This window comes from Mobula birostris, chromosome 2 (genome assembly GCF_030028105.1).
Source record: "Mobula birostris isolate sMobBir1 chromosome 2, sMobBir1.hap1, whole genome shotgun sequence".
NCBI lineage: Eukaryota > Metazoa > Chordata > Chondrichthyes > Myliobatiformes > Myliobatidae > Mobula > Mobula birostris.
The window spans coordinates 212,451,660-212,475,493 of NC_092371.1; the positions used below are offsets into that span (position 1 = coordinate 212,451,660).

The following is a 23,834-nucleotide window of genomic DNA, read 5'->3' on the forward strand; positions in this document are numbered from 1 at the left end:
GGATCTGGGAAAGGTGCTTTTAATTATAAAGGTTCCAGAACTAGTTAAAGGAAAACGGTAGCCCCTGTCAAAAGGGTCGAAAACAGAGGAAACCAAGTGATTGGCAAAAAAACTAAAGTAGTATTGGTATCTAATTTCATAATGCCAGAGAAGTTAATAGTATCCAAAATCCAATTGAAAAAAATAGCATAAAATATTGCATGGGTTATGGGGAGGCAGCCTAACTAGACAGATCTTGCAGGGACTTGACAATGACTTTATAGGCCGAATAACTCTTCGGTGAAGAAAGCTAATGGCATGCTGGCCTCCATAACAAGGGCCAGATTTGGGAACAGCTTCTTTCCAACTGTGATAAGACTGCTGAACGGATCCTGACCCGGATCTGGGCCGTACCCTCCAAATATCTAGACTTGCCTCTTGGTTTTTTTGCACTACCTTACTTTCCATTTTTCTATTTTCTATTTATGACTTATAATTTAAAATTTTAATATTTACTATTTTTAATATTTAATATTTGTAATTCAGGGAGCGGGAAGCACAGAATCAAATATCGCTGTGATGATTGTACATTCCAGTATCAATTGTTTGGTGACAATAAAGTATAATTGAGTATAGGAGCAAAGAGGTCCTTCTGCAGTTGTACAGGGCCCTGGTGAGACCACACCTGGAGTATTGTGTGCAGTTTTGGTCTCCAAATTTGAGGAAGGCCAGTCTTGCTATTGAGGGAGTGCAGCGTAAGTTCACAAGGTTAATTCCCAGGATGGCGGGACTGACATATGTTGAGAGATTGGAGCGACTGGGTTTGTATACACTGGAATTGAGAAGGATAAGAGGGGATCTTATTGAAACATATAAGATTATTAAGGGATTGGACACGCTGGAGGCAGGAAGCATGTTCCCGCTGTTGGGTGAGTCCAGAACCAGAGGCCACAGTTTAAGAATAAGGCGTAGGCCATTTAGAACGGAGTTGAGGAAAAACTTTTTCACCCAGAGAGTGGTGGATATGTGGAATGCTCTGCTCCAGAAGGCAGTGGATGTTTTCAAGAAAGAGATGGATGAAGCTCTTAAAGATAGCGGAATCAAAGGTTATGGGGATAAGGCAGGAACTGGATACTGATTGTGGATGATCAGCCATGATCACAGTGAATGGCCTATTCCTGCACCTATTGTCTATTGTGTTAAACCCTTTATGTGATTCAAATATTACCAACACAGTCCATCCCTGAGCCGAACAATTAAACTCTGCGATTCGGAGATTACCACCACAGTCCATCCCAGGGCAGAAACCAAGAACTACAACTCCACTTCGCGTTCGCGCCGAAATGACGTGCATCCTCGCGTCATCCACACACGGCGGCGCGCTCTCAGTAAGCGCTGAAGGAGCGGAGCAATGGCTGGGACCGTGGATCAGATCGCGCCGGTGGGAGAGGACCAGGAGCGGGTCATCTCCAGGTCAGACAGGTACGAGCAAAACGACACGGTGGCCGTTGCGAGGAGACGAGGACTTGCTGGAGTGGTCGGTGCTGGAAATTCGCTGGTTCGCCTGGGGCTGGGAGCGTGGCGCGTAGCGGAAAGGAGCAGGCCTGGGGCACTAAACATGGGCTGGCTGCCCGGTTGCCATGGGGCAGCCCGGCAACGAGGCCTCGTCCTCCCCGGTACGGTGTGCGTGAGGGACCACGCGTGCCGCTGTGAAGTACCGGCGTATTAGCGAGTGAGCTGAGCATCATCGTAGGCCCTTCCACATGTTGCCTAACTCACTTCACATTTACTTCACTCTCCGAGCCTGTGACAGGCTAAACAATATTTCAAATAACCTAAAATCAAGTCTGTCATTGCAGACGTAAGTGTGAGTTACAAGGAGTTGCATTATTTATCATAATTAAATCAACCAGGAGCATATGAAAGATCCAAAAATCGCAGTAAAATATTGGAAACTTTTTTTAAAAAAATACGAATTTGACATGAAGCCGCGTTGCCGGAAATAGCCACACGATGTTTTAAACGGAAAGAAAGAAGATTGAATTTGTTACTGCGAATCGGTACTAAATTAACTAAATTTAAAATATTTTCTACATAAACGGGCAACTATTCCGATACTCCTTGAATCCTTCCAGTTGACAGATTGATTGATGCTACACCTTGTTGGAGGGCTGGTGGATTCCAAATGTTAGAACCACATTTTTTCAAAAAAAAAATCTCCAGTCAGTTTCCATATGGTTATGCTATAGCATTCATTTTTCAAGATTTGGAAATCAGTGGCAAAGCCAGCAGTTATGTCCATCCATAATTGCTGAGGGACTGCCTTTTTGAATAGCTGAAATGCTTCAGACGTGGGGAATTCCACAGTGTGTCAAATAGGAGGTGATAGGATTTAGGCTTAGTGACGATGAAGTAACACCAACATAAATGGAGGGGCTTGGTTGGGGTGGCCTGGATTTGGGTAAAGAAAGGGAGAATGCCTGCTGCATTCATTCTTTGTTTTAGAGTGTTGTATTGGAGTATGCACACTCTGCATTTTGCAGATGGTAGACAATGCAGTCATTGAAATGGAAGGAATGAATGTTTCTGCTGGTGAACGACTGCCAGTCATGCAAGCTGATTTGTCCTGGATGATGTTAGGCTTCTTGAATGTTGTTGGAGATGTTTTTGTCCAGGAAAGTGGAGAGTATTCTATTATGCACCTGAGTGTTGCCTGGTAGATGATGGAAGGTGTGTCAGGAGGTGCATCATTTGTTACTGGATGCCCAGTCTGACAGGTTCCCTGTTCTTGTAGCATTTATCTGGTTGGTCCAGTTGAGTTCCTCATGGATAGTGGCTACAAAATAATAAAGCCACTGAATATAAAGAGAGGTTTGTTAGTTTTGTTCTATTGGTGGTGATTGTTATCTGGCATTTGTATGGCGTTAATGCTTCCATCCATGGAGAATCAGTAACCAGAATATTTGGATTTAAGGTGTTTTGTGAAAAAGATGCAGTTGACTTTTTAATTGAAATGTTTGTTCTGTAGATTCAGTAGCAGGAATGAAAAAGAATTGTTTCAAGTATTTGAAAATGCATGGAGAAATTTACAGGCTATGGGGAAAGATTGGCCTTTTACTGCCAATACTCTTATCCATGTTTTTACTTCCTTAAAATTTTTTATATTTCCTTCTTGTTGGCCTCTCAATTTTTTTTAATAGGCATCCGTTAGGCTCACGAGACCATGGATTTCGGCCTTGGAATGTTTCCAGGGCGCAGGCCTGGGTAAGATTGTATGGAAGACCGGCAGTTGCCCATGCTGCAAGACTCCCCTCTCCACGCCACCGATGTTGTCCAAGGGAAGGGCACTGGGGCCGATGCAGCTTGGCACCGGTGTCATCGCAGAGCAATGTGTGGTTAAGTGCCTCGCTCAAGGACACAACACGCTGCCTCAGCTGAGGCTCGAACTAGCGACCTTCAGATCACTAGACCAACGCCTTAACCACTTGGCCAATTTAAAGCTTCCAAAAAGTCCAAATTTCTGCTGAATACCTGTTGCTGTTCTCTTGGTCTAAATGATTCATACTTGATCCCTATTCCCTCCCACAGCGCATTTGAAATCAACAGCTGATTCCTTGAAAACATTTTACTTAATTCTGCTCTTAATTGAAATAGTCTTTCCCTTATGTTTTCCCTGTAAATTGTTAATATTAGAATTTGGGAGGTATGGAAAAATTGATTTTTAGCAATTTTGAGTTGAATAGGTGAAACAGCATACAAAATTCTATTGTGGAAATAAATATTTAAGCCTCAAGTTTCTTTCCATCAAATTCAAACATGTCTTTGAATGACCAAATTGTTGTACCATGAGCTTCCAAAGGGATGCTTTTGCTCCAGGAATCCAATTTATTTGTTGGAATTTTGAGCCTTTCAATGGAAAACCAATCCTTTGACCTGCAGTCCCTCTTCCGAATTCCTGTAAATGCCCCAGTTTCTACTTTTCTCTCTAGCATTAAAGCATTGCAGGCATTACTTCCTACAAGGTGAAACCTAATATGAATGGCTGTGATGTTTTACTCCCAGATGAGCTGAACACCTTTTTATGTTTGCTCTGAAGGGGAGAGTAAAGCTACACCTGAGCAAATCCCTTCAGCGTCTGGTGATCCTGTGATCTCTGTCTCAGCCAATGTAACATCTTTCATGAGGGTGAACCCTTGTAAGGCATCAGGTGTTGATGGTGCACCTGGTAGGCCACTGAAAACCTTTGCCAGTCAGCTGGCTGGAGTATTCAAGGACATCTTCAATCTCTCACTGCTGCAGTCGGAGGTTCCCACTGTAAACTTAACTTTGCTGGATCAAATAACAACAGCACATAAAGATTGTTACTTATCTTTTTACCAGTTTATTTCTTCGAGCTCAGCCGGCGAGTGAACTTCGACCCGACATCAGGGAGAGACCCTTTCTCATCTCCCTGGCGGTTCTACAAGTTCACTGCCCAATATCAGAATTGTCAGAAGTTATAAGGCCACCGATACAAAAGAACAATCAGTTTGATAACTATTCCGGCCAAGTCAATGGACTACTGATACAAAAGTACAATCAATTTGTTAGACACTTCAGCCACCTTAATTAAGTAAAGAATGTCCTACCTGGTTTGCTGGAGCCACAACTTAATTACAAAGATAAGAACATCCATCACATTTAGGCTTTAATTAAGAAAGGAATGTTCTGTCTAATTTCCATCAGGTACTGCTTTTTGTCAAAATCAAAAGGTGTGAAAAGCCCAGAGACATCTGATGTGGATCTGGGCAAACTTTAATTATCTTGCTCCAAAGAAGGCAGCTGTGAGACATTATTCAAACACACTGCAGTCACAGACATAGTCAGTACTGAATCCATTGTTTACAGGGATCTGAGAATCCCCCATTCCCTTAAACTTTATCACCACCTGCTTCAAAATGGTGACAATCATACCAGTGGCTGAGGCAGGGTAACTGGTTGCATCACAGCCTGGAAAGGACCGATGTCCTTGAACAGAAAATCCTACAAAAAGTAGTGGATATGACCCAGTCCATCACGGGTAAAGCCCTCCCCACCATTGAGCACATTTCCATGGAGCGCCATCGCAGGAAAGTAGTATAGACTTATAAGGTCATATATCATAGCAGAGCATATTATTGATAAATATACCAATATATAGTTAGTACTTATTGATCAATCTGAGATGGGATCTTGTCCCTGTTGGTATCTAATCCAATTTGCATCACTCTAAATGTCATTTGTACTCAACAGGTAGGTCTGTTAATACTGGCTACATATTATCTGCTGATAATGAACTTGGGGCCTTGTTTATAAATCTTACTGTTGTCAACCAAATTTGAGATCTGCTCTAGCTTATTCATTTTTTTTCCAAGTGTGGAAGTTGAAGTCCCATTGATTTGATAGTTGTCCAGAACTTGTTCTGTTATCTGAAGAGCTGGAAATGGAGCTAAAAATTACATCCACAAGCTACATTCTCTCTTCTGAAACATACAGTAAATTGTTATTTGGCCTAAGGGTGCCATGCTGAAGACATGTATGAAACTACAGTAACCACATCCATTTTCCATCCATGAGCAAGAATAATTACAGGCTGCCGATTTTTAACAACACACATGAAATACTGGAGGAACTCAGCAGGTCAGGCAGCATCAGTGGAAGCAAGTGAGCAGTTAGTGTTTTGGGCCAATACCCTTCAGGACTGGAAGAAAGAGGGCAGAAGCCAGAATAAGAAAGTGGGGGTGTGGGGAGGAGTAGGCAGGTGACAGGTGAGACTAGGTGAGAAGCTGAGGGATAGTTGGAAGAGGTAAGGGGCTGAAGAAGGAGGAATCTAATAGGAGAGGGCAGTGGACAATGGGAGAAAGGAAACTAGAAGCAAGTGATATGTATGTGGCAAGGGAGGAGAAGAGAAGGGGTGAGAGGATAATCAGAATTAGGATGGAAATATGGAGAAGGTACGGGGAAACTAGAGGGGATTGATTACTGGAGGTTGGAGAAGTCAATGTTTATGCTACCAGGTTGGAGGTTATCCAGACAGTATGAGGTATTGTTCCTCCAACCTGAATTTGACTTCATTATGACATAGATCAAACATTTCCGTATGGGAATGGGAAGTTGAATTGAAATGGGTAGCACCAGGAGATCTTGGCAGTTGCAGTGGATGGAGCATAAGTGCTCAACAAAGCAGTCTCTGCATCTGCATTGGATTTCAGTAATATAGAGAAGGCCACACCAGGGTGCAGCACATACAGTAGATTACCCCAACAGACTTGCAGGTGAAGCATCGCCTCTTTGGGACCCTGAATGGTGGCGAGGGAGGAGGTGTAGCGCTTGTCATGCTTACAGGGATAAGTGCCAGGAGGGAGATCCAGGAGGAAGGATGAGTAGACAATGGAGTCATGTAGAGAGTGATCCCTATGAAAACCAGGGTAGGGAAGGAAGATGTGCCTCGTGGTAGGATCCCGTTGGAGATGGTGGAAGTTACAGAGAATGATGTGCTGGATACAGAGGCTCTTGGAGTGGTGGGTGAGGACAAGGGGAACCCTAACCCTGATAGGACAGTAGTGGGTAAGGGCAAAGGCAGATGTGTGGAAAATGGCAGACTTACGAGTGAGGGCAGCAATCACTATCCCATTTCCATTCCATTTAAGAGAAACTTCAGTGCGGATTTTCTAGTAGTTTCATTTCTGTTAAAAGTGTATTTATCTAAAATGTACTTAGTGAATTGCATTGGAACATGAATTGACGGTTGGCCTCAAAACTCTGGATGCAATGTTAATGGTAAATCTCAAGCCTGCTTGCTAGCTCTACCTTCCCAACACTTGCTCTCTGGTAGCATCCTATTTCTGCTTGGGATCTTTAGTCAGTGATCCCACTTTCAGGATTTTCTTGTCAATGCTAATAATTGACCTAGATTTCTATCTTTGTTAGCAGTTGCAATGGCAAACTTGCAGACAGAGATTTAGTACTTCCTTGATTCTTTGTGGCGGATAAAACAATCTGTTGGTGGGAAGAGATGAATTTGCCATGACTAAATCAGCTGCTGGTGGATTTTGTTCTAATGTCCATCAACTTGATTTAAACTTGCAAGGTAATTTTGTATTTGTATGCTATTTATATAAGCTTGTCAAATTAATTTTCTGTGGAAACATCACCAGAGTAGTTGGATAGCTTAATTTATTTAGAGCCGTGTGAAAGCTCCTACATCTCAATGAATGCAGAAGCTTTAATTTGTTGTATTGCAATAACATTTTTATAAGTCATTACTGAATATTAAGTTAATAGTTATAAAAATGATGAGTCTAACTTAATTCTTGTAAATGTAATATTGCAGTACAGTTCTTGGATCCAAATGAGATTTCATTTTCCAAATTGGAATATATTATACCTTTAACTTTTAGGGCAATGACATTTCTGTCAATAGTTTTGCATATTAAGGTTTGTACTCTTTGATTTAAAGTTCTATGCAACAATGGTTCTAGATAGCACATGAAATGTTATCAGAAAAAATCTGAATTGGTTTATTATCATCACATGATCTGAAATACAGTGAAAATATTGTGTGCCATCCAGACAGATCATGCCATACATAAATACATTAAGGTAGAAAGAAGGAAAACAGAATGCAAAATATAGTATTACAGTTACAAAGTAAGTTGTAGAGCTTTGATGTGGTAGATTGGGAGATCAAGAGTTTGCCTTTTGGCATGAGAGAGGCTCCAGTGGATTTAAATTAGATACAAGGGGGGAGAGGAACCAGAGTGTAGGAACAGATGTAGGGGAGAAGGAAGAAAAAGAAAATAGTAAGGTTGTTTGCACCGTTAGTGATAAACAGAGAGTAAGAGGTGGAAAATTTCTTAAATGCATCTATTTTAATGCTAGGAGCATTATAAGAAAGGTGGATGAGCTTAAAGCATGGATTGGTACCTGGAAGTATGATGTGGTAGCTATTAGTGAAACATGGTTACAGGAGGGGTGTGATTGGCAACTAAATATTCCTGGATTTCATTGCTTCAGGTATGATAGAATCGGAGGGACAAGAGAGGGAGGCGTTGCATTGCTTGTCAGAGAAAATATTACAGCGGTGCTCTGGCAGGATAGATCAGAGGGCTCATCTAGGGAGGCTATTTAGGTGGAATTGAGGAATGGGAAAGGTGTAGTAACACTTATAGGGGTGTACTATAGACCACCAAATGGGGAGTGAGAATTGAAGGAGCAAATTTATAAGGAGATAGCAGATATTTGTAGTAAGCCCAAGGTTGTGATTGTGGGAGATTTTTATTTTCCACACATAGACTGAGAAGCCCATACTGTAAATGGGCTGGATGGTTTGGAGTTTGTAAAATGTGTGCAGGATAGTTTTTTGCAGCAATACATAGAGGTGCCAACTAGAGAAGGGGCAGTGTTAGATTTGTTAGGGAATGAGATAGGTCAGGTGACGGAGGTTTGTGTTGGGGAGCACTTTGGGTTACATTTAAAAATTTGCATAGACAAGCATAATCCGTAATACAGGTCAAAGGTCGATGTTGGGAAACGAGATGACTGAATAGAAGTCAGTTTTTTAAAATCTGCTGCAACTTGGCACTCTTACTTAGAATTTGGAATAGTAGAACTGCCTTGGAGAAAGTGCAGCTTCAGAGAGTTCTGTCCAGATTTGTTTTCGTATAATCCGGGATATTTTGGGTACCTTTGTGGCAAATTGTCTTTCAGAATTTAGAAACGTCCAGATCTACTTCTGCTATTTAAAAGCCAGAGATGGGACTCAGTAATATTTCCTATCAAATTTCAATGAGGAAAGAGTGCCAAAGGCTTGATTTTTTTATCATAATATTTAGCATAAGCAGAATTTGACATTAATTTCATGATTATTCAGTAGGATTATTGACCTGAAACATTAATTGCTTCTCTCTCCGCAGTTGATGCCCGACCCACTGGATGTCCCTCGTACTACTTGTTTTTCTTTGAGGTTGCCAGAGTCTGCAGTCTCTTTTGTTTACTTTTAACTTTGATATTGTCCTTGCTACTGTAATTTGAATATCTTGGAATAATTAGATAATTTAGTAAAGTGGGAGTGAAGTAAAAGATCAGTCATGATCTTATTGAATGCCGGGCAGGCGTGAAAGGCTGTTTGGCTTACATCACTCATATGAACACAAAAAATAAATGGGGATAGTAAATATTTTAAGGAGAAAGTGTGTGCCTTAGTGTATGTATTCTATCCTAGTGGCAGCGGTGAGGATTCCTTGGATGGTTTGTTCTCCCGACTACCGTTAACTCCATCTCTTTCTCCACGGAAGCGAACAACTAGTCAAAGCAAGTCTGAACCACCGCTTCTGAGGACTAGCAAGCGAACCATCTACACTGCAGGACGACCTCCCTGGTACACGGAATCAGGAACTCCTTTTAAAGAAGCCTTTGTCATTGGTGAATGATACTTTTTTTTAACGACTTTCCTAATAACAATAATGCTTATTAAAACCTGTAGTCGTCTCCTACAGTGCTGGAGAACATAGGGATAGACTGCTTTGCATGGTTAATTATATCTATTAGTCCACTTTGTTCTGTATTCTAATTGATTTCATGTTAGAAATTTTCCATTGTACAAATTTTCCAAGGTACAAATATAATTTAAGGATCTAATGGAATGTCAGCTTTAACTTTAAAATAGAAAGGAGTGTTACTTAAACTGAAATTGAGTAAAGGAACGGAGTTCTAATTTTCTACTAGTATATATGAGGAACTGCTTCCTGGCATCACCTTTAAATGGTCTGACTCCGTTTTGTTTAAAAGTTACACCCCTTAGTTCTGAACTTCCCTCGTCGGAGAAAATCAATTTGTCTTCACCTTTAATTGTTATTTGGGTAAATCTGCTATGCACTTTCCAGGACCAATGTATCCCTTTTGTGAAGCAATGTCTAATAAACCAAATGTGGTTAGCCTGACTACTCAATTTCAGTTTAAGTACCACTCCTTTGTATTTCTTCAAAGTGGAGGCTGACATTCCATTAGACTCTTAAATTATATTTGTACCTTCCCATTAACCGTTAGTCATTTCTGTACAGGGAAATTTAAATTGTGCTTTTTCACAGTTCTGGTTCTTGCCAGTTAGAAAATAGTCGCTCTCTTTTAGGTCTAAATTCAATGGGCTCAAATCTCTATATGAAACTTAATCTCGGTTTACTTTGCTAATTGGGTCAGTGCCATTATTATTTCCAGCCTATTTGCATATCTGAAGCCAAGAAATAAATTGCATAATTCAGTGTCAGTTCTATTACTTGGATTTTATACAATTAATTAGTTACTCCTTTTGAACTTGACTTATAATTTTATCCTGAGTGCTTCTCTTGCACAGCATCTTTTCTGGGCGAGCTGTTTTCGCCTACATTTCAAAAACGGTCGGGGTTAGTGAGTTGTGGGCATGCTATTTTGGTGCCGGCAGCCCGGCATAATCCTCACTGATTTGACGCGAACAACTCTTTTCACTGCTTTTTTTGATGTACATGTGACAAATAAAACTAATCTAATCTTTATTCTTTTTTTGAATTATAACTACTAAATCAGAATTCTGGATAGTTTTTTTTATTCTCTTTAACAGAAGAGGATGATTCTTTTTGAAGATTGAATTAAGTAAAGCCCTGCCTATAAATAAGAAAGTTCCAAAAACGAATCCCCCAAATGATTCCTACTTTCAGGGTTGTAAGAATGACAAAACAAAATTGATTGCTTCAGGTTGTGTAAAATAAACTTTGCATTCTTTTGACCTGATTTAAGATTTTTAAAATTTGAATTTGAAAAACAATACAGGTTTTCCCCGCCATCTGAAGGTAGAGCGTTCCTATGAAACGGTTTGTAGGCTGGAAGGTCGTAAAGCGAAGAAGCAATTACCATTTATTTATATGGGAAAAATTTGTGAGCATTCGTAGACCCAAAAATAACCTACCAAATCATGCCAAATAACACATAAAACCTAAAATAACAGTAACATATAGTAAAAGCAGGAATGTTATGATAAATACACAGCCTATATAAAGTAGAAATATTTCTCTACAGTCATTGCCTGCACTGTTCTCCGTAGCGAAAATCTCACGCAAGTGCTCTCGGCAAAAACACAGCGTAAGCGCTCTCCAGTAACCTTTAAGCTATGAAACTGCCAAATCATACCAAATAACGCATAAAAATACACAGCCGATATAAAGTAGAAATAATGTATGTACAGTGTAGAATCACTTACAGGAATCGGGAAGACAGCTTGCCGAGCACACTGATGATGGTGTGTTTGGCTGAGTCCTGGGAGGCTGGAGTGGTGCATTGGCCCCCACCCTCCAGGCTGCTGATCGATACCAATCCGCGAAGAATGCAGGGAGGGGTACAGCGGTGGCCGGGAGGCACCCAGCACATCTTTAAGAAAAAACCCGAAATAAACAAGCTAATTAATTAGGTGCCGCCCGGCACGTAATTAATTAGCTTGTTTATTTCGGCTTTTTTTCTTAAAGATGTGCTGGGTGTGGCCTGGCTACTGCTGCATTCTCTGCGGCACTGTATCGGTCCACGGCCCAGGGGTTGGGATGGTGGGACACTGGGGCATCATCTCATCGTCGATCGAGGCAGGCAGGTCATCTTCTATGTTTGCCTGCCTCGATGTCGAAGGTCGACGTTCGTCATCTGCTATGGCTGATTGGAAGGCTTGCTTGACTGCTAGCCTCGCACATTTTTCTATCATACAGTTCTTTGTAAGCACTCAAACCATCTTGCAAATATGCCCTAAACTGACGTACCCTTTCAAAATTAAAGTCGTACTTTTCTGCAATTATTGCAGCGAAAATCTCACGCAGTTGCTTCACGTTGAGTTCCTGGACGACTTCACTTTCGGTCCGTTCGCTACTGCATTTGGTTTCGATTGTTATCCTTTCCTCTTCCAATTGCATCAGCTCTTCATCTATCAGTTCTTGGTCATGGGATGCCAAAACCTTTTCAACATCGTCAACTTCCACAAGCCAAACTCACTTTGTCCTTGCTTCATTCACCATGATCGAAACGCTTAATTATGTCTAGTTTTACGCTAAATGTAACCATATAACCATATAACAATTACAGCACGGAAACAGGCCACCTCGGCCCTTCTAGTCCATGCCGAACGCTTACTCTCACCTAGTCCCACCGACCTGCACTCAGCCCATAACCCTCCATTCCTTTCCTGTCCATATAGCTATCCAATTTTATTTTAAATGACAATATCGAACTTGCCTCTACCACTTCTGCTGAAAGCTCGTTTCACACAGCTACCACTCTCTGAGTAAGGAAGTTTGGCACTCCCCAAATAGTCCCAATTCCAGTCTTTTGTAACAGCTAATATAAAAATAGTGCCTCCAGTATAATTTCAGGTCACTGCAGGTGGGTACTGTAGTTTTTTGAACTGGCTTTTTGCCAGGTAGGTATGGTATCACCAGAGAGTGTCTGCTGCTGTTGGCTTTGGTGATCATTGATCATTGTCTTCGCAGCTTGATCAAGCACAGAACCCTGGCAGTTGAGCTTGAAACCAAGATGCTTTAGCCAATGCTGGCCAACCTTTCTGCTATCTGGAGAAATTATCCCTTCTGTACCGTTCAATACAATGATAGCCACAAGATCCGTACATGTCACCTGAACACCCCAAGGCTTTTGAAGGGGAAAATTGGGGAAAGCAAAGAGCAACAAACTCTGGGAGGTAAAGAGAAACACAAAGGGGAGGGGAAGAGGAAGAAGAGAGAGAGAGAAAGAGAAAAAAAGCAGGCAGAAATGAATCTTCTACTTTCTCCCACCATTACATCAGTAAAATAGGAGCATCACCATTATTTTGTAGACATCTTTCTCCTTAAACAAAGAACATTCAAAGTACACTTATTATAAAAGTTTGTATACATTATACAACCTTGAGATTTGTCTGTTTACAGGCAGGCACAAAGCAAGAACCTGAAAGAACTGAAAAAAAAAAGGCTAATAAGTCTTTTTTAAGGTTCGGAGACTCAAGAGATTGCAGAGGTTGCAATAAACACTGCTGAATGAACTCAGCAGGTCAAACAGCATCTGTGGGGTTGGGGGGGTAGTGGTGGATGGTCAGAACCCTGCTGAAACATCGACAATTGCTCCTTCCCTCCCCACTTCCCCTTACACCCTTACGAGCTCTTTTAGGCTTTTCCGATACCTTAGAGCTCATCTTGCTAACGGATGCTCACAGGCACGTGTTTAAGCAATGCCAGCTAGAATGCAGTTCCGAATCCGGAGGAGGACCGGCTGCTCGGGGTGCGCGCTGCTTTTTTTCGCGTGCTGCCTTTTTTCGTAACAGTGAAAACAGCTTTTGTTAGCTAAAACAGGGAACTAATGAGGTCTTTCATAAGTGAGATTTCGTAAAGCGAACGTTTGAAAAGCGGGTGACACCTGTATAAAAATATTTTGGGACAATTTCTAAATGAGCACCATTGTAATTAATTTATGAATTTGCTGTTAAGGATGGGTATTGCATCCTTCCCATCCACCATTAAACTCCAAAATGTGCTTTTATTTTTGTAGGTTTGTGTGGAGGAAGTTCTTCTGGCAAAACTACTGTGGCTAACAAGATCATTGAGGCTTTGGATGTTCCTTGGGTGGTTCTGCTTTCTATGGATTCCTTTTATAAGGTAAAATGGTTTTATTTGTAGTGGGTTATTTTAAGGGTATTGTGTGGTATATTAGTATGAAAATTTGTAGGTATTCTATGGAACTGTTAATGATTAGTTGAAGCTGTTCCATTTGTGTAGTGCTATTTAATGCTGCTTCATTTCATTATTGCATAGTTACAAGAAGGTTTTAACAAGATAAGAAATGGATTGTTATCGAGCAAATGTCATTTTACATTGATTTCAAATTGGGCTGTCTCCACATGCATTTCTGTTTCTTCCACTGCATGTTTTCTCCAAAACTTTTTATTCTTCTTGCTTTACATAGCAGATTAATCCACTTGAAGTATGAATCTGAATTCCCTGTTTGTTCACTTTCAAAAATTTTTTGAACTTGTCATCAAAATAAACAATTCAGAGGATTTAAAGTTTTGAAGCTAATTATGTCGGGTTGCCCATAAATGAAAGAATTTATAAGCATACTCATAACCATAGAAAGCCGTGGAGTGTGATACAGATAAATTTTGTAGGCATGCTAAAAATTATGGAGAGCTACAGGGAAATAATACTGAATTCAAGTTTGGATCCACCATGGTTATATTGAATGTTATCGGAGGCCAAGAAGTTTGGGGCTTCTGCTACTTACACTCTTGTATTCTTCTGTAAGATGACATTAAAGTTTTCTATAACTAAATATCCTTCCTAATCTTACATTAATTTTGATTAAGATCTGTGATCAGCTACCAATTAGATTGTTCTTAGTGGTGTGGTGACCAAGCATGCGGTACACTCAATATCTTAAGAATTAAAACATTTTATTATTGGTGGCCTATTTTCTACTTGTTTTCTAATCCAATCTCGCACCACTGTGCTTTTATTTGCACAACAAGTAAGCTGATCATTTACATGATTTTTTTCCTAAAAGCCCTCTTCTGGACTCGTGTTTGGACTGCTGCAGTTCCGCTTTACGTTAGCTCAATTTTTTCACTGTAAAGCTATAGCACTTCTGAATCAGCTTACTTTCACTTGCTCCATTATCTGCACTCTAATACCCATGTTTAATTTGTATGATTTGCAATTACCAGATTCCAAGATCTTTGTTGCTGAATTAATTACTAGCACTTGTATTATGTTGCTGTAATTTTTGGCACTTTATTGTTGTTATTTGTCCAGCTATTATCTTCATATCAGTATCTGTGTTTCTGACGTTTGTTGTTTCTCTGAAACTCTTGGAGCAATAATGGCTTTAAATAATTTGAAAAAAATAACTTCCTTGCAATGTTCCATATTGTCTATGGCTTGTTGTTCTGTGAATAAAGGCTAAAGCTATAATCTTAAAATTTGTATGGAATTAGATTAATTATTTTCTTCCCATTGACAGGTCTTAAACAAGGAGGAACAAGAACTAGCTGCCAAAAGTGAATACAATTTTGACCATCCTGATGCCTTTGATTTTGACCTAATCATACATACATTGAGGAAGCTGAAGAAAGGGAAAAGTGTGAAAGTTCCAGTTTATGATTTCACCACACACAGTCGAAGAAAGGATTGGGTAGGCTTAAGAATTTTGATGCTTTTTGTTTGAAAAGACATATGAATTGAGAGCAGGAATAGCTGTACACCATTGAATAAGATAACAACTGGGCTGATCTGATCTTAGCCACAGTTCCATTTCCCAACCTATTCATTTATTTATTTATCATATGTACATGTACAAATTCTTAGGCACATGTATATAGCTAGGGTGCCTAAGACTTTTGCGCTGTACTGTAGTAATTTTATTGCACTGTACTGCTGCAAAAAAAAACAAATTTCATTATTCTGTTACTGTACATGATTCAGTACTGTAAATCTGACTCTGTTTTGGGTCTCTATTGTGGACTGAGAATGGGAAGGGGGCAGGGAGAGGAGAATCATGGTTGCGAAAAGGGGAAGGGGGAGGTGAGGGAGCAGGAAGCACCAGAGGGACATTCTGTAATAATCCATAAACCAATTGTTTGAAATTAAATGACCTTGCCTGATGATTCAGGACTGGGTGTGTCTGCACCCGCTCCTTCCTCACCCCTACCTGTGGCACTCCTTCTCTGCCACCTGTCCCACACCCCTCCTGCAGCGCTCCACCCACACCGTTCCCAATATCCTTTGCTCCTGTCAGATTTACGAACTCGCTTCTAAAGCCAAAGTAGCATACCCACAATGTTCAGCAGAACAACACAAGCAAGAACATAGCAGCCAAACAAGCCTGCTTCCCCTCCCTCTCACATGCATGAATAAACACACGTACACACAAACCCAATACAGGCTGCCTCCAGCCGTCTAGCCTTGTGTGCACTCACAGACATTGGGCGTCTGACTTTCCCAGAGGACTCTCAATTTGCAGACACGGTGCTTCACCAATGATTGCAACCTGAAATCCAGGCCTAGGGAGTCACCAGCCCTCGTGCTTCCTGCCCGATCAGAACTTCGATCCTGGGACCCTGTTGGGGGTGGGGGGGGTACCAGCTGTCATTCTCACTGGTCTTCGTCCACAGTGCTATGACTCCCTTGTAGTCCAAAAGTAGTATTATCACTTATGAAGGTGTTCAGTGATTCAGCCTTCACAGCTCTTTGGGAGAAGAAAGATTCACAATTTTTAAGAAGAAATTCCTTCTCAACTTTTTTTAAAAAAGTGATCTCTCATTTTGTACCTAACTCGCTAATTCTGGACTCCTCACATAATGAAGTATCCTCTCAGTACCTGTTATACTCCCTTTGTATCTTCAATAAGATCAACTCATATTCATCCATTCAGTATAGTCCCAAAATACTCGATTTTTCCTTGTAATATCCTTTAATCTCTGGATTCAACGTAATGAAATAACCTTGATCTGTGACAACGCAGGTATATCTCCTTACATTGAAGAACAGAACAGTGCACAATAGTCCAGGTGCGGTGTTACCATTATCCTATTTGGTTGTGGCAAGACTTCTTTACGTTTTATTCCACCCTCTTTGTAATGGATGTTATCATTTATTGGGTGGGTGGGGGGGAGTGAATCTACTTCTATCTTGTCTTCTAATCTCTTCTCGCACCTAGTGTACTTTTGTTTTTCACTACAAGTAGGCTAATCATTTACCTCAGTAATTGCAGCTTGCAACTAAATTCTGTTCATTACTTTTTTCTCAATTCTAAGACCATAGGATATAGGAGCAGAATTAGACCATTTGCCCCATCAGGTCTGCTACGCCATTTCATCATGGCTGATCCATTTTTCCTCTCAGCTCTGATCTCCTGCCTTCTCCCCATATTCCTTCATGCTCTGACAAATCAGCAATCAATCAACCTCTGACTTAAATACACATAAAGATTTGGCCTCCACAGCTACCTGTGGCAAAGAATTCCACAGATTCACCACTCTTTAGCTAAAGAGATTCCTCCTCATCTCCATTCTAAAGGGACCCCCCCCCCCCCCCACATTCTGAGGCTGTGCCCTTTGGTCTTAGACTCTCCCACCATAGTATGTCAAGAATGTTCTTTCTTTCATGAAACCACGTTGATTATCTTTGTTATGATTTGGTATATGGCACTGCTGCTTTCTTAATTGATTTCCAAATGTAGAAATCTTAAACACTTTTGGTCACTGTACATCAGCCAATTGTATGACTTAACCTTTATATTTGACATGGTCCGTTGTTGTAGAAGTTATTGAAGGACTTGGAGGAATGGTGGATAAAACACACCACCAAGTAATGATATTTTTGAAGCTGACATAGAGGGCTATTCCTAGGGAAAATTAGGCAGTCTCAAGAGTAGGTTACTTGGTTGGCTCAACATTGTGGGCTGAAGGGCCTGCAATGTGCTGTAAATTTCTGTGTTCTATGTATACCAGTAGAAGGTATTGTTTGGAAGAGGAATTCAGAATCAAAACCATTAAAAGAAGTTACTAAAGAAATGAAGAAAAGTGCTTACGAGAATTGGTTATAAATGGTGAGGATTTTGAAATCTACGCTGAAGGTCAAGTGACCAAGGACCAGTCTAGTGTTTGAATGGGCTTTTTTTTTGAGATCATGTAGCTGGATCTTTAAATGTTGTTATGGAAGATGGGTGAATTTACAATCAAGTGGAATTAATGCTAAAATGAATTTGCACTTCACTGTTGGTGTGCTGGACTTGTGCTCTGTTATAGTGTATTTAAAATTCATTGGCTTCACAACGTGTATACTTTGTGTTTGAGGCCTGATTTATCTATAGCCCAGAATTTAGAATTGGGTGTATTATCACTGATGTACGAGTGTTTATGTCATGAAAATAGTTGTTTTGTGGCAGTTTGATTAAGATTCTTCGTATAAACGCACTGCATCTTTATTTTTTTTTAAATGGAGATTTTCTGGGTCCCTGTATGCAACAATGTTTTCCTGCCTTCTTTTAGTTTAGACAGTATTGTTCTCTAGTCCATGAATTGTGTGAAATTTTAATTATTAGGAAAGTTCATAAATGTAATGCCTAAAACAGTTTGCAAAAGGCTATTTTAATTAGTTAATCATTGATGCCTGCTTTTTGATGACATTGTAATAGTCCTAAATTGATGGCATTTCTCACCTGGCTGCAGAAACACAATAAAATTAAAGACTTACAATTAACATTACCAACAATTCAAGCAGATACCACCATCATTTTTAGCTTCTGGCTATTTCTCCCTGCATACAATTAAGTGGTTTCCCTCTTTTTATAGTTTTGCATTTAAATTTAATGCTCCACAACCAAATCACAGATTTTATTGGATAGGAACTCGTGACTGAAATTTGCTATTGCTTGAATTTTTTTGTTAGTAAGGACTGCAACAGGGGCTGAGAGGGCAGTGGTAAGCCTTCAAGGCATAATATATAAAAAAAACCTCGCGGTGATTTTTCTTTCTTGCGTTCAGTATTGTCTATCTAAGTTTAAACAGCATAACTATGACATTGCCAGATGCAGTCAAATTAAAATGTTAGTTTGATGTAGATTTGTTTGAAGTTTCAGAATTTTGATCTGGAGATACTGAATAAATCAAATTCTGTTTCATTGTATAGTAATTCATTCATTCACAGTATGTGCTAGCATATATGGCCCAATTTTTTAATAGGTGACAATTGTATTCTGAATGCTTGCTTGTTTGTGTTCACCTGTTCCCGATGGCTTCATCTTACAACTGAGTATGATTAATTCTTATTTTATCATTCAATTCAAGTTTAATTGTTATTCAACCATACATAAATACTCATGAATACAGCCAAATGAGACTGCATTACTATGGGGTCAAGACGCTAAAACACATTACCAACAGTCACACACACACAAGAACACTTTCACTGAATAAATGAGTCCCGATGCACTATATTTTTAAAAATTGAGATTACCTTGGTCCCTGTATGCAACAATGTTTTCCTGCTGCCTTTTGGTTTAGACAATAATGTTCCCTATTCCATGAATTATGTGAGATTCTAATAATCTAATGACTGAATCTCACACTCTGCAGAACTGAAAAGCTATTTAAAAGCCTAATGGCAAGTTAACCGCATATAATACTAGAAAAGATTTTGGTGCTGTTTCCCAACAAAAGTCCCAAGAGTGAAGGCAGAACATTTATTATAATAATACTTTATTGATCCTGAGTTGGAAATCCTTTTCTGAGTGTTATTGACAATGCATGAATCTGCAACTTAGTGCAATGTACTAACCTACCTTTGTGCAGTACGCTGAATTTATCCCAGCAAATGAATTCCAGTTTATTGTAAAGGGTTTCCTCTGTGTTCAGGTTTCCTCCTACATTCCAAGATTACCGGTTAGTAGGTTAATTGGACATTGTAAATTGTTCTGTGATTAGGCGAGGATTAAATCGGTGGTTTGCTGGGTGGCATAGCTCAAAGGGTCTGTTCCACACCGTATCTCTAAATAATAAATAAATTCTAACAAATTTATTCCAGTTCTGGTATTTCAAAATGAGATTTAATTTTTGACTTGTAAAATTAATCTTTTATTCCTTGCTGAATCTGGTAAGGCGGCGGCGTGCTTGGACACAGTGGCCTCCCTGGCTTCAATCAAAGGTGTAATTGTTTGTCTTTTAAATATTTCATACAATTGCAGGACTCTGGATTTTAAGAACATCAAGTACTGCAGATCTAACCCATTAGTGAGTTGCTCGATAGCTTTGGAGCTGGAATTGTGTACTGTTGTTATTTAGTCGCCCGGCTTTTTGCATGCATTCGTTGTGCCGAGGCACAATCCAACAAATGGTGCGAGTGATTGTCTTGGACATTTTTATTGTGGTCGCATGCCCTGTTGGGCATTGGTTATGTGGAATTTTGACGTCGGGTTCTCTGATTCATTGTTGAGACCCATGGCATAGGGCTACTTGCCTTAGTGGTGGCGCAGACTAGGCCCTCATGCCACAAGATTGCCTGTTGCAGCTGCCCAGGGGAGGAGATGCTGGAGGCAGTGCGGGAGAAAGCAGAGGCCTCTTTGGGCACACTGCAGTCTGTACAGGGTTGGGGCAATGCTGCTCTCTGGTGTTCGCTCAGTGGAAGAAAAAGCTGGACCAGGACAAAATCCCATGCACCATCAATCTATAGGCCATGCTCCTCAGGGACTAGGGCTTTTTCTTTGTATTATAACCATATGTGCTGTGTGCTGCGGTAATGGGTTTTTCACCCTGGCCCTGGAGGAATGCTGTTTAGTTATCACTATATTCATGTACGGTTGAATGATAATTAAACTTGAACTTGAATTAAGCTTCTGTAGCAGCCTAACAAGCGGTTCTGTTTAAGAGGCTAATTGCGCTGGGCAATAATTTTGCCTTGGCTACAATCTCTGAGGGGAAGAGGAACAGAATCATTTGTTAACAGAGAAAGGAACAAGATGATAGCTAACAGAAAAAATTGAACCCTGCAGTTCCTATGAAATGATAGTACAGCTGTACTTCCTAAAGGACAGTGAGCTCAGTGTACACCATGAAATGAAAAGCTGATCTGTCAAGCTCTGTGCATATTCATGTACGAAAACTCTGAAATGTGAAAGAACCACCATTCTCACAGAATATTTCTTTCCAATTAGCAATATATTAAACTTTGTTTCAAATCTAATTCTCACACACACAACAATAGGGACAAATTCCAATGAAATGAATTCAGGTGGTTCTGCAGAATAGTTCATACTGCTGTTTAGGACAAATCTCTGGAGTTGGAAGATTCATAGTTATAGTGAGGATCATAGTTTTCAATTTTGTTATCATAGAGTTGCACAACATGGAAAAGGGCTTTTGACCCAGTTCATCCATGTCACCCAAGATATGTGAATTTATCCTATTTGCCTGTATTTAGCCTATAACCCTCTGGATCCTTTCTATCCATTTATCTGCCCAAAATTACATTGAGCAGTGTAATTGTACCTGCCTCTACAGCTTCCTCTGACAGCTTGTTCCACCTATCCACGTCCATTGTGTGGTGGGGAAACTATGTCCCTCAAGTCCCTTTTTATATCATTCCCCTCTCAGCTTATTTCTATTCCCTCTAGATTTAGACTCCCCTATCCAGGAATAAAAGACCATTCACTTTAACTATGCCCCTCGTGATTTTATAAACCTCTATAAAGTTGCCGCTCAACATCCTGTGCTCCAGGGGAAAAAATTCCCAGCCTATCCAGCCTCTTGTTATTCAAGTCTTCCATTCCTCATAAACTCGTGAATCTGCCCTACCTAATGGCATCCTTCCTATAGCTGGGCATCCTGAATGGTCCAAGTGTGGCCTTGTCGACTATTTATACAATTGTACCATAATATCTCAATTCTTGTATTCAGTGCCTTGTCCAATGAAGATAAGTGTGCCAAACACCACCTTCGCCATCCTCTCTACCTGTGCCACCACTTTCAGGAAACTATATACCTGTATACCTCTGTCTCCCATTTTTTTTGAAAATCAAAATTAGTTGATTCAAAAACCGTGCAGCTTAATAACATGTTTTCTTATGTTGCTAATACCCAAACAATTACTTTCTTAAATGAAGGAATACCCACCCACTAATTACTACATTGCATCTAACAAATTAATTGCTAAAATAGGGTTGAATAGGCGAAATGATTAAATATAAGTACTAAATAGTAAACTGCTATTGTACATACATTTTTGCAGGCTGTAATTTTTCCTCTGTAAGCTGAATGTTAATTAATAGGATTTTTTTGGCAATTTTATTCAATTTTTATGATCCAAAATGGCTTTACTAATTTTAATTAATTCAATGCTAATTTCCACCCCCACCCCCCAAATAATGTTAAATTTATATTGATCACAGTGTTAATATCAGCTCTGGAGTTCATTGCACAGTTTTGTACTTCTACGATTTTATTTACAGAAAGTTAGTCTTGTAATTAAATTTTAACTTGAGTACCTACTTGTGAATTTTGTATATTCAATCAAAAACTGACAGATTATTATGGGTTTTAGGCTCCAAGGAAGTATTTCTAACAATGATGGCATGTAACTTATGAGAAGACATTACTGAAAACATCACTATGAGTGATAATAGCATTTACATTTATGAATAGTACATGTGACAGAAATTCAGAATTTGATTTGCTTTTCAAGCTATCCCATAAATGTTGAAGTCCTGCATTGTGTATTCACGTTTAGGGGACTGGAAACTAAGAAAAGTAGCTGTGCATTTGCAGTTCATGTTTTAATCAATAATCCAAGTGTTGTCTTGTCTGTCCATTTCCATTAGATATAATTAAATTGGAAAGTTGATTTTCCAATCTGTCTCTGTCCATCACAGATGGTGCTGATTTGGTTTTAAATCTGAATTGGGTACCTCAGAGGTAATTTTTCTCGAGCATTGAAACTAGTTAGTAACTGCAATATTTTTAAATTTATTTTTACAGAAAACTGTGTATGGAGCAAATGTTGTCATCTTTGAAGGAATTCTTGCATTTGCCAACAAGGAGCTTCTAAAGGTGCAGTGGATTTTCTTTTTGCTACAGTGCTTGAACAAAAACTTGTGAAACATCATTAATTGTTACAAAATTATTTTTCCAAATTCTAGTGGTAACATGATGCATTTAATAATGTGATCTACAAAAGAAATGTGCTCAGTACCATCTATGGTGTGTTTCATGCCAAATAGATTGGCTGCACTAAAGCCCCACACAGCAGTCAGTTCATCTCTATACTAACACTGGTAGATTTGCAGCAAGCCCTGATGTAAAATTGTTGAAAACAAAATTTTCACTATGAAGCCCCCTCACCGGGCTCATATGGAGAATTGGCTAAAAGCCACGGACTCTGCAATGAGAAGGCCAACTTCCATAAACAATAGGTGTCTTGGGTCAATATGATTTGGGGTTCAACGAAATAGGACCATCGTGATACTCCAGTTAAAGAAGTGTCGATTTGAGCAAATGCTGCATACATACTGCTCGTACACAATTGTTGGTCAGCAAGAAATAACAAATCGTACACTGCATAAAATTATAAAGAAAGTGTGTATTTACAAATTTCAGCTTTATCGAACAGTTAGACCATAAGACATAGGAGCAGGATTAGGCCATTCAGCCCATTGAGTCTGATCCACCATTCCATCGTGGCTGATCCCTGATCCCACTCAACCCTATACACTTGCCTTCTCGCCATATCCTTTAATGTCCTGACCAATCAGGAAACGATGAACTTCTGCCTTAAATTTACCCAAGGACTTCGCCTCCACTGCAGTCTGTGGGAAAGCATTCCACGGATTCACTACTGTCTGGCTAGAAAAATTCCTCCTTACCTAAAAGATCATGCCTCTAGTTCTGGATACCCCCATCATAGGAAACATCCTCTCCACATCCACCTTAGCTAGTCCTTTCAACAATTGGTAGATTTCAATGAGATCCCCCCCACATCCTTCTAAATTCCGGTGAGTACAGGCCCAAAGCTGCCAAATGCTCCTCATACATTAACCCCTTCATTCCCAGAATCATCCTTGTGAACCTCCTCTGGACTCTCCAATGACAACAGGCCCTTACTGAGATAAGGGACCCACAACTGTTGACAATATTCTAAGCGCAGCCTGACTAGTGTCTTATAAAGACTCGGCATTATCTCTTTGTTTTTATATTCTATTCCCCTTGAAATAAATGCCAACATTGCAGTTGCCTTCTTTACCACAGACTCAACATGTAAATTAACCTTCTGGGAATATGGCATGAGGTAGACCATAGA

The 23,834-nt window shown here is 39.9% G+C and overlaps 1 protein-coding gene across 1 annotated transcript in view; it reads left to right on the forward strand.

Moving 5' to 3' along the window:
• Positions 1-1,363: 1,363 nt before the first annotated feature.
• LOC140194044 (uridine-cytidine kinase-like 1) overlaps positions 1,364-23,834 on the forward strand; it is a 76,013-nt gene continuing 53,542 nt past the window's right edge. The window contains exons 1-5 of the mRNA XM_072251412.1: positions 1,364-1,461; positions 9,221-9,420; positions 13,543-13,649; positions 15,010-15,180; positions 22,517-22,588. Coding sequence (XP_072107513.1) covers positions 1,391-1,461; positions 9,221-9,420; positions 13,543-13,649; positions 15,010-15,180; positions 22,517-22,588 — 621 coding nt within the window. The 5' untranslated portion in view covers positions 1,364-1,390. The remainder of the gene's footprint in view (positions 1,462-9,220; positions 9,421-13,542; positions 13,650-15,009; positions 15,181-22,516; positions 22,589-23,834) is intronic.